Below are 12,164 nucleotides of genomic sequence, written 5' to 3' on the forward strand. Positions count from 1 at the left end.
TGTATGCTCACTGTCACGACGCTGGGCATCCCCAGTCACAGGGAAGGAATACACGGGTTGAAGCCAGCTCTAGCTCGTTGCTCTCTTCAAAGTTCATTTTATTGGTTGCTCAGTTTTTATACTCTTTGTTGGGCTGAGACTTCCTCCATGCACTTCCTCCATGCTGGTCTGGCTAGCTCAGGAACACATTCACACCTTTTTGATTAACTCAGGGAAGGCCATTTACACAACCAGTTGATCCACTCAACTGATACAGCCATTTATCTAAAACAAAGGCCACCCTCAGGTCCCCTTTGTGCTGGGAGAAGTTCAGCTTTCTTTACAACAGCTGTGGTCACTGCCCGCATTCTTCCCTGAGCTTCATGAGCATATGGCCTGTGCCCATCTCCTCTGAGCCTTCTTCCATTGTAGGGGTTTGTTGATTGGTCACACCTGAGACATGGAAAATATGAATTAGTGAGACTTATGTATCTTTTATTTTTAGCAAAGCTACATTGTTTAATTGTGCTTTTGGGAAGGGCATGGGATGGGTTTTGAAATAACAGAATAATAAATACTATAAAATGGAATGTGTATGGCAATTACCCTACACACCTGAGTGTAGGTGTTCCATTAAAAAGTGCAATAAAGAATATGTGGCTGTTGAAGGAGCAGATAGTATTGTGATGTTCTGTAAGACTGCGTCTAGGGAGTTTCTGAAGGCATAGATATGTTCACTGGCTTGTCTGGTATAGAAGGTACGTAGAATTTTTTGCAGGACAAAGAGCGGTAGAATAATATTCATTAACATGTTGGAAAGTTTAAAATTAGTTTATTGGTCACAGGGGAGTGGGGTTACAAAATGATTTATAAAAAGAGTTGTAAACATAAATCTTTTCAGTTTACAAAATGATGCGTACTGAAGTGTAACACTGGGCTTCTAGGCTAATGTGAATGTTGCGTTGTATTTCCGTTGCAGATATGTCTTCTCATACAGTGAAGAAACCTGAAAAGACTTTGTTCAGTCCTACAACTTCCCAGGATTCTTCACCAAGACTGAGCACTTTTCCCCAGCATCACCAACCAGGAATCCCAGGAGTTGCACACAGTGGTGAGGGCTATGAAGGAGGAAGAAATACTTTCCTATTTATTTGGTCTTCTGACGTGCTTTTTGCAGCTTTTCTTAGAGACTCAATCCCATATATATTACTGATGAGAGTGGAAAGGGAATGAAGTGTGTTGGAGATTTTGTAGTTTCCTTGCAGGAATCCTCATTCAGGAATCCTTGAAACAGCTTGACTGTTTCAAGTCACTGGAAAGGACTGAAATAAGCCAGTGAATAAAATAAGCCAACCACATGAAGAAATTGACATAGAAAATAATCCTCCCAAATCTTTCCTCCCTCCATTTGCATTCTTTTTTAAAATTGTTGTTACTACGAGCGCATTCTATTATGTACCTTAATGGGTAAGAATTCACTCAGTTTCATACCCAATAGAAGTCATAACCAGGTTGAATACATGAAACAGTGAAATAGAAACCAAGGCTTCTTTTGCAGTGCCTGTCTAGAGATACGTCATTCTGATATTTTTCATCAACTACTTCCTGATACCTATAGTAAAACTTTCTTTGATTTTGTATGGGATTTGCATGCAGAGATTAAAGGCTGAAGAAGGCACTTGAATTGTGATGGCTTGTCAAGTGTGGTGGGTTGACCTTGACTGGACACCAGGTGCCCACCAAGCCACTCTATCACTCCCCCTCCTCAGCTGGACAGGGGACAGAAGATGCAATTAGAATGCAATTACCACCACGGGCAAAACAGACACGACTCAGGGAAATTAATTTAATTTATTACCAATCAAAAGTCAGAGTAGGGTAATGAGAAATAAAAACAAATCTTCAAACACCTTCCCCTCCACCCCTCCCTTCTCCCCCCCAAGCGGCACAGGGGGACAGGGAATGGGGGTTGCAGTCAGTTCATCACACATTGTCTCTGCCGCTCCTTCCTCCTCACACTCTTCCCCTGCTCCAGCGTGGGGTCCCTCCCATGGGAGACACTGCTCCACGAACTTCTCCAACGTGGGTCCTTCCCACGGGCCGCAGTTCTTCACGAACTGCTCCAGCATGGGTCCCCCGCGGGGTCACAAATCCTGACAGCAAACCTGCTCCAGCATGGGCTTCTCTCTCTCCACGGGTGCACAGGTCCTGCCAGGAGCCTGCTCCAGCGCCGGCTTCCCACCGGGTCACAGCCTGGAAACAGTATCACTGTTTCCTAGGATTCAGTGACTCGTCTCTGTTGTATTACTGTAGCCAAAAATATGGGTTTTACATATTAAGCAACATATTTATTTTATGAATTTGGGCTCCAGAGAGGAAAACTTTGTAACTGGAATATGCTTTCTGCTGAAGTATCACTATTAAATTTAAATAAAAATGAGATCAAACGATAGCACAATCCATAAGAACAAAAAATCGAGCTTATAAATAATATCTATGAATTTGGAATAATAGCCCTTTCCGTTCCCTGAGGAAGGAAGGACACAAATGTTTGTGTAAAGATATCATGAAGCAAAAGTACATTGTGCTGGTTTATGAGTGACTTTTTTTTTTGTCTTGCTGTAATATAGAGATGAAGAATTGTACAAGAAACAAGATGCAAAATAATTTTAATTTTATTTTATTTTCCTCTAGTCATCTCAACTAGAACTCCACCTTCAACATTGCCATTTCCAGCACAAGCTATTCTCCCTCCTGCCCCATCTAGCTACTTCTCTCATCCAACGATCAGATATCCTCCCCACCTGAATCCTCAGGATACTCTGAAGAATTATGTACCTTCTTATGATCCGTCCAGCCCTCAGACTAGCCAGGTACCGTAAAAAAAAGAAAATCCTCTGAAGCCAATCCTCCTTCAGCAAGTTTTACAATTAGACATGGATAAATAAATTGGGTTGTTTGCTGGAGCAAATTGCTCTGTCAATCATAATAAAAAAACTTGTATTGAATCTAGCAGCACTAACAGAACAGATTCTAATCCCACACTCCTCTTGCACACAACAATCTTCAGTGGCAGTTCTATATGAAACAGGGCTACAGGAGTGATAGGAAACTTCAGTAAGCCTAATGCTAAAAGTCACTGTAATTCTCGCCTTTGGTTTATGTGCTAGAACACAGATGAAGCTCCTGCTGCAGGGAGGAGCAAGAAATGTTCTAAAATAAGTACTCATACAAACACACTAAAGGACATGCAGGTATGTTTACAGACCAGCAATTAAGATAAAATCTGGCAAGATAACATTTGTGATGTTTCACATATACTTGACAATTCTCTGCACAGATACAAAAACATTTCAGTAATGAATATGCCACAAGCCTGCAGATTTGATTCTTTCTTTATTTTGTAAAGAAAATGCAATAACAGTTGTGTTCCTGGATGCTATACTGCTTCAAACTTGTTTCTGATGTGGGAAATTATTGTGGTTTTCATTAGAAAAGTAATCTGTAAAGGACTACGTGCAAGACTGCTTTTAGAATCAGGGCATAGCATTAACATGATCCGTGTTATAAGACAAACTGAAGTTGAGCCTTGGTCTTGTCAATACTTGAAATATTTCCAGGATCAGTGTAATGTGATCTTTGCTGCTCGGTCTGGTTTCCAGGTTTGCTGCCTTGTTTGAAATGCAGTCCTGTAACTTGTATTGTAGTATGTTTTAGGGGGATACTTGGGAATATGCGCTGAAACGACAGTGTAACTTTCTCAGGTTTCCCTGCTCCCAAGAATTAGTCTTTTTTGTAAAGATCATATTATCAGCTTTGATAAACATAAAGGGATTGTCACGATAAACATATTTAGCACAACTGGCAGGCCCTTCAGTGAGCATTTCAGGCATTACAACTACAGAACTTCAGACTGAATCAATGTTTCAGTGCTGAAAAACAGATAAGGCCCTTCTGGGCTGTTCAAAAAGTCATTGTGTTTATTGGCCCGCATTGGCTAACATTCTGATCCAGCTGCATATTTTGCACATATTTTTAAAATGTGTTGGTCTGTAAAGTCTCAGCTTGCTTTGGAGCGAGAAGTACTAGTAATGTGATTTTTATAGGTTTACAATATTGATGCAAATTAAACCAACCAGTGAAATTGGAGTATCTCAGCTTTAGACTACAAATTACTGTCTGTCCATGGATTAAAAGCCTTTCAGTCTCTTACAGCTTTTTTGCTGAGTCTCAACTGGGAACACTGTATGCAGGAACTGATTTTAATTTGTGCAAAATTTCACGAATAACAAAGTCTAATTAAGCTATCCATTAAAACTCCTTAACGTTAATCCAGTGTGGAAAATCTTAGAGTTGTGCTGGAACTTCATTTTAAACTGATGCCTTAATTAGACGCTATTAAGGGAAAAATATGCAAATTAAAATCAGGCCCTTAGTATTATGCATTTCTTTAATTTTTCAGTGCTTATTTCTTGCCTTTTGATTTCTTATATGTTAAAAGGGCAGATTTAGGTGATAAACTCTCTAGATTGTTCAGTATTTTGCTTTGGATCACCAATGTAAAAACACAACATCTAAATGAAGTATCTGAGTTTCTGCCAGTTGACAAATGTGCTGTTGTCATTTTAATATTGTGAAGTCCATTTACTGAGCAAGATGAGCTTTTTCAACTCTTTCCCAAGAGCCAAGTCCATTATCTGCAAATAAAAGATTAATCTGTTAACTTTAAAAAGCTAATGATTTCAGAGTAGCAGCAAACTGAAAACATTTCCTATTCTTGTGTTGTAGCACCCTAGAGAATAAGAGGCCAAATTGGCTTTGATTTACTACTTTTGTCACCTTTCATAACTTTTAGATCAGGGCAATGTTTTTCATTTCACTTGATGTTTGATTTAATTTCCGAGAAAAGGAAATGGGGTTACATAGCACCATGTGTGGGATTTCAGGCTTATGTACCAGCAATTCTCTGCAATTTATTATCATTAATCGCTATTATTAATGGTATCACTTTTAAATTTAATTCTTTAGAATTCTGCTCTATGTGCTACATTAGAGAACCTACATGCCTAGTCAAAATCTCTCCAAACAGAACAATTACGGGATGTCAATACAAAACTGTAAAATAGCAAATTTTTTTTTTTTGTGTGAAGTTTCAGTGACAGAAGGAAATTGTTGTGATAAACTGGTTTGGCTCAAAGCATGCCATTGTTTCTTTTATAAATAAAACATGAATTTTTATTCAAACAAAATTACTTATTATAAAATGCAGAACTGCATCTGTAGGAATGCCACATCAAATTTAATTATACTTTCCCACCTCAAAACATATTCATTTGGATTGCAAAAGGGGAACTATGATAATAGTTTTAATTTCAGCTTTAGAAATAGAAAGAATGGATACCCTGACAGCATTTACCTAAAATAAACTGTTTCCCCCCAACATCTTTCAGTAATACACTAATTTAGATTGCTATGACAAGCAACTGAGATGCCTTGTACTCTTCACAACAATTCTGAGCATAATAATAATTACATTATTGCTGCACTATTTATAGTGAGTCATGCTAGTCAATAGAATGGTTTAACTGCAATTAAAGACACAGGGCTTCCATAGGTTTCCCCAGGGGAAATAGTGGGCACTCTGTCCTGTCATCCAGGTCGTTAATGAAGGCGTTACATAGTATTGGCCCCAGTACTGATCCCTGACGGATGCCAGTAGTTACTGGCCAACAGCTGGACTTTGCAGCGCTGATCACAACTCTTTGAGCCTGTCGCTCCAGCCAATTTTCCATCCAGCCAATTTTCCATCCACCTTATCATCCAGTTATCCAGCCCATATCTTACCAATTTTGTGATAAGGAGACTATGGGAGACTGTGTCAAAAGCCTTACTAAAGTGAAGGTGTACAACATCCTCTGCCCTCCCCTTGTCCACAGTGCCAGTCACCTCATCATAGAAAGCAATGAGGTTGGTCAAGCATGATTTGCCCTTAGTAAACCCATGCTGGCTGTCCTAATCACCTTCTCATCTTTCATGTGTTTAGAGATGGCTTCTAAGAGGATTTGCTTCATCACCTTCCCAGGGATCGAGGTGAGGCTGATCAGCATGTAGTTCCCTGGATCCTCCTCCTTGCCCTTCTTTAAGATGGGTGTGATGTTTGTCTTTTGCCAGTCCTCAGGAACCTCTCCTGATTGCCATGACCATTCTAAGATGATAGAGATAGGCTATCGAAATGACATCAGCCAGCTCCCTCAGCACCCTCAGATGCATACCATCTGGTCACTTGGACTTGTGTATCCAAGTGGGTTAAGTGCTCCCCAACTCTTTCTTCCTTCACTGTGGGTACTGCTTCACTCCCACAGATGCTGCTAGGAGGCTCAAGGATGTGGAAGGCCTCAGGACAAGCCTTACCAGTGAAAACTGAGGCAAAAAAGGCAGTGAGTACCTCAGCCTTTTCTCTATTACTTGTCACTAGGTCCCCTGCCCCACTGAACAACGGGCCCAAACTCTCCTTAGCCTTCCTTTTCCTACTGATGTACTTAGAGAAACCTTTCTTGTTGCTTGTCACCTCCCTCGCTAGTTACAACTCCTGCTGAGCTTTGGCTTTCCTAAGTCCATTTCTACATGCATGGGCTCACATGACCATTGAATGGGAACAGGTGGCATAACATTAGGGTGTCCTACACGAAAAAAAGACGACGAGTGTTGTACAAAGCTGGGGTTATATTGTATTACAAAAAAGGAGAGGTAGAAAAATGTGGGGGGATACTTCTCCCACCTGTTTCTCTTACCTGTAGATTTTACTAGACCAATCATCACCTACTGTACTTCGCATATTACAAACCAGAATAGCATGGACTCAGTGACAGAATTTCTGAGTTGTGAACTCTGGGATAGATGTGGCCAGTACACGATTATTTTTTTTTTTTTTTTTAAATGGATTTTTTTTGTACAGTAAGCAAGGGAGAAAAAAATTATGCAAAATTGGATCTTCTACATTTTTATCAATAAATGGAATTCAAGCAAAGGTCTTGAAAACTGTGCTATCATGGAGTTTTGCAATGGTGCCCATCACTATAGTATCTGAACTTGACCATTACAAGGGATTATAACTATAGAAAAAGAATAGATGATGCTCTGAAGTATTTCTGAATACAGTGAACTCAGTGTGTCAAGATGACATGCATTGGTTGATTGCCTGGTTGTAGTAGGGCAATGTTCTTGGAAGCATGGAAACCACTGAAATGTTTTTTTTGGGGATGCAGATACATTGTTCTCCAGGTTAAATAAGTAACTGGAACTGCATGATTTATATGAAAGTCCAAAAACATCTTTCAGAAATACCTGATGCAGTGTCCTAAGTCGCTATACCTAGAAAGTACACAAAATTATGGTACTGTCTGGTGTTGGTTTGTTTTTTTTTTTTCCCTCAAAGTTTCTTCTAAGATCCTTTTCACTTAAAACTCCAAGAATACAGTCATTTTTTAAAGAAAAGATATTGTATGAATGTTGTGGTGGGTTGACCTTGGCTGGACGCCAGGTGCCCACCAAGCCGCTCTATCACTCCCCTCCTCGGCAGGACAGGAAGGGGAGAAAATAAGATGGAAAAAAACCTCGTGGGTCAAGATAAAGGCAGTTTAATAAAGCAAAAGCAAAGGCCGCGCATGGAAGCAAAGGAAAACAAAAGATTTATTCTCTACTTCCCATCAGCAGGCGATGTCCAGCCACTTCCTGGGAAGTAGGGGTTCAATACGCATAGCGGTTGCTCCGGAAGACAAACGTCGTAATAACGAATGCCCCCCCCCCCCCCCCCCCCCCTTTCTCTTAGCTTTTATTGCTGAGCAGACGTCATATGGTATGGAATATCCCTTTGGTCAGTTTGGGTCAGCTGTCCTGGCTATGCCCCCTCCCAAGATCTTGCCCACCCCCCAGGGGGGGAATGTTGGAGAGACAGCCTTGATGCTGTGGGAGCACTGCTCAGCAGTAGCCAAAACACTGGTGTGTTATCAACACCTTTCTAGCTACCAATACAAAGCACAGCACTATGAGGGCTGCTATGGGGAAAATTAACTCCATCTCAGCAAGATCCAATACAAATGTTAACTGAAAAATGCATTGCATTTAGTAGTATACGTAAATTGTTATATGTCCATCTCATATTAAAATTGTTAGGTTTTTATGTTTCATCTGTAGATAGTAGTGTTTTAATATGGCATCAGACAGATAGTAATTTTTGCTTCCAGTGATATACCTCACAGAGAAACACCTGTCTTTAAATGGAAGTGGAGGCTCTAGGTGTTGATATGCTGGTATTGGGGAAATTCTGTGAACTCCTGTCTGAGAGGAGATAGATTCATTACAGATCGTATATCTCTTGGTGAAGTCCCTGCACTGAAAACAATTACAGTAAATCTTGATTTTAAGAAATTCCATATATAAATACATATAAAGGGAATAGAATAGAATAGAATAGAATAGAATAGAATAGAATAGAATAGAATAGAATAGAATAGTTCAGTTGGAAGGGACCTACAATGATCATCTAGTCCAACTGACTGACCACTTCAGGGCTGACCGAAAGCTAAAGCATATTATTAAGGGCATTGTCCAAATGCCTCTTAAACACTAACAGGCATGGGGCGTCGACCACCTCTCTAGGAAGCCTGCTCCAGTGTTTGACCACCCTCTCGGTAAAGAAATGCTTCCTAATGTCAAGTCTGAACCTCCCCTGACGCAGCTTTGAACCATTCCCACGTGTCCTGTCACTGGATACCAGGGAGAAGAGCTCAGCACCTCCCTCTCCAGTTCCCCTCCTCAGGAAGCTGTAGAGAGCAATGAGGTCACCCCTCAGCCTCCTTTTCTCCAAAATAGACAAGCCCAAAGTCCTTAGCTGCTCCTCATAGGACATGCCTTGCAGCCCTTTCACCAGCTTTGTTGCCCTCCTCTGGGCACATTCAAGTACCTTAACATCCTTCTTAAATTGTGGGGCCCAGAACTGCACACAGTACTCAAGGTGAGGCTGCACCAACGCTAAATACAGTGGGATAGTCACCTCTTTTGACCAGCTGGTTATGCTGTGTTTGATGCACCCCAGGATGCGGTTTGCCCTCTTGGCTGCCAGGGCACACTGCTGACTCATGTTGAGCCTGCTGTCAACCAGGACCCCCAGATCCCTTGCTGCAGGGCTGCTCTCCAGCCACTCCTCTCCCAATTTATACTTGTGTCCAGCATTACTCCGTCCCACATGCAGAATCTGGCATTTGGACTTGTTAAATTTCATGCCATTAATGATTGCCCAATGCTCCAATCTATCCAGATCCCTCAAGAGAGTCAAGAGCAACTCCCAGTTTAGTATCATCAGCAAACTTGCTAAGGGTGCATTCAACTCCCGCATCCAAATCGTTGATAAAAATATTGAACAGAACTGGCCCTAGAATTGAGCCCTGAGGAACACCGCTAGTGACCGGGTCGCCAGCCAGATGTAGCCCCATTCGCTACAACCCTTTGAGCCCTGCCCTTCAGCTAGTTCTTCAGCCAGCGCACCGTGTACCTACTCATCTCACAGTTGGACAACTTGTCCAGAAGGATGCTGTGAGGGACAGCATCGAAAGCCTTACTAAAATCCAGAAAAACAACATCCACTGCCTTCCCTTCGTCCACCAGGCGGGTGACCTTATTGCAGAAGGATATCAAATTAGTTAGGCAGGACTTTCCCTTTGTGAACCCATGTTGACTGTGCCTGATGATTGCATTGTCCTTGAAATGCCTTTCAGTAGCACTGATTAATGTACCTTTTTACTGTTATAGGACCTAAGAGATTAAATTAATGCTAATTGCTTAACTTTCCTGTAAATGCAGGATTGGTCTCTATTTGCAAAATAAGTCCACTTCGTATTTTTTAGGGATTTTTCCTAGTTTAGTTTTAAATGTCCTAAAGTACAAGGCTCCCACTCTCTCCCTTTGGGCATTTCCAAAGTCTAACAGATTGCACTGACAGGAAATTTTTCCTCATATTCCTTTTAAATTTCCTCTTTTTATATTTCATTCAATTACCCCTCGTTTATACTTCCTGTACTTTCCAAATAATTTCTTCTTCTCTTCTGTGTTTAAACCCTGCACATACTTGTAGTAATAATCTCAGTCCACAATTATTGTTTTGTTATCCTGGAGCCATGCTTACCTCCCTTAACCTTTCCTTATAAATCATTTGAATCAGGTCCTTATCAATCTGTTTGTCTTCTGTGAATATTCTCTAGTTTGATAGTATCCATCTGATAATGTTTCCCAGTAGTCTTTATTTGCTAGATGTTAATATTTACTGCAAGTTATGTACTCTTGATGTAAGGCTGAAGTAATGTTTAAACACTGGATAAATATATACATTTATCTGTGAACATTGCCACGTTCAATTATGTATATCTGCAGAAGACAGAATATGCAGGCTGCCTCTTGTACACCCTGTGCATCTATCCATGAAAATAAATGATTAGGCTCATTATACTATTGACAGGGACAGAGTTCCCATTATTGAAGTCCTCTGTGAAAGAGGCATTCTGGTGGATGGCCTTTAGTCAGACATTCTGATATATGCCTTATAGTGCATCTTATCCTGATCCCCCAACCCCTCCTCCTGCCCCCCATACGTGTGAATTATAAGTTAGCTTTCCAGAGCCTGTAATCTCTTTGAAGAGATGTCCCCAGTCCTTGCTTATGCTCCCAGCCGGAATAGTATGTGAACATACAGGTTTTGCAGTGTTCCCTTGTTCTTGGTCAGCTGAATACCACTGAGTGAACAGCAACTTTATTATGAAACAATTTGATGGATGCTGCATTCAGAAAGAGATAAAACTTATTAAAACATACTGTGAATTGAACATGTAGAGCCTATCTGCTAATGAAAGGATCTGATGCCTGCTGAAAATATCGTGTATAGTTTCATAGATTTTTTTAGAATGACATATGAAAGAATCTGCTGACTGCTGAAAATATCGTGTATAATTTCATAGATTTTTTTAGAATGACATATTCCAGCATTCTGGAAAACCCTAAGATAGGTGGGTAGGATCCTTAAACACAAAAATGTATATTTCACACAGCATTTTTTTGGTTTTGTTTTGTAGCCTAACAGCAGTAGTCAAGTAGTAGGGAAAGTGCCCGGCCATTTTACTCCAGTTTTGGCACCCTCTCCCCATCATAGTGCTGTGCGACCAGTAACCCTGACCATGACAGATGCTAAACCCATCACTACATCCACTGAAGGTGAGGCATCTTCACCTGCAGCAACCAGTGAGTATTTCTCTAGGAAACAAAAAATGTCCATTAAATATTTAATATGATTTTAAAATGAGACCAGAGAAAGGTGCCTTTTCCTACTATTTGACCAAATGGATGCTCATCATCTTACATGGAGAGCAAATGTGATCTGACTGGAAAGCTTTTCCTCCTCAAATTTCAGCCATTGTATCATGTTACATGAATTGATGTTTGCAACACGACAGACAAAATGAAAGGGAAAAGCCTGTCACTTGACTACTACACAAGAAAAAAGAAAACATGATTGTTCGTCTAAGGTGGACATTGTTATGATGCTGAGAAGCACACTCAGCCAGCAAGGTTTTATACAGTGACCAGCACTGGGATTTCCAAAAAGAGATTGCATAATTTGTCCCTCAATGAGCTTTTCTACAGAAATCAAGGCTTTATACAATGCATACTGAATCTAAGTTATGACAATTGTATGCTGATATAGGTTGTGTTATTTTAAGCAAAAATAAGTGATGTGGCAAAATAAATACAACAAGGAGTAGCAGATGAACTGCCTTTTTTTATTTCTTAAGCCCCTTTAAAATTTCAAGCTCTCTGTTACTCTATGCTCAGGACTATGTTATTATTGTATTATCTTCAATGGAATTGCAATCTTGGAAAGAAGAACATTGGTGTTACTATGCATGGTGTAGATTTTTCTTTTCTGATTAATCGTTTCACGCCCAGTGATGCAGAGAATTGTATTTTATCTACTTTCTGCATTTCCGTTGCCATTAATTTTTTGGACTGGAGAAGTCCAATATCACTATAGTGTTTCTTCGAGTGGCAAAGACTTTTAGGAGATACTTCTGATCATAGAATTTGGAAGAAAATCTATAGCAAAGTATTCATTTTTTTTCCTAAGGGGATTTAGAGCTCAA

General features: G+C 40.3%; 1 protein-coding gene across 1 annotated transcript in view; it reads left to right on the top strand.

The window, feature by feature from the left end:
* Positions 1–709: 709 nt before the first annotated feature.
* The window catches only part of LOC309601918 (nuclear factor 1 B-type-like), a gene marked incomplete at both ends in the record, with an annotated part of 42,916 nt that continues 31,461 nt past the window's right edge, over positions 710–12,164 (top strand). Inside the window, 4 exons of the mRNA XM_082335178.1 lie at positions 710–737; positions 959–1,090; positions 2,674–2,852; positions 11,100–11,238. Coding sequence (XP_082191304.1) covers positions 710–737; positions 959–1,090; positions 2,674–2,852; positions 11,100–11,238 — 478 coding nt within the window. The remainder of the gene's footprint in view (positions 738–958; positions 1,091–2,673; positions 2,853–11,099; positions 11,239–12,164) is intronic.

This window comes from Platalea leucorodia (assembly GCF_965183815.1).
Source record: "Platalea leucorodia genome assembly, chromosome: W".
Lineage (NCBI taxonomy): Eukaryota > Metazoa > Chordata > Aves > Pelecaniformes > Threskiornithidae > Platalea > Platalea leucorodia.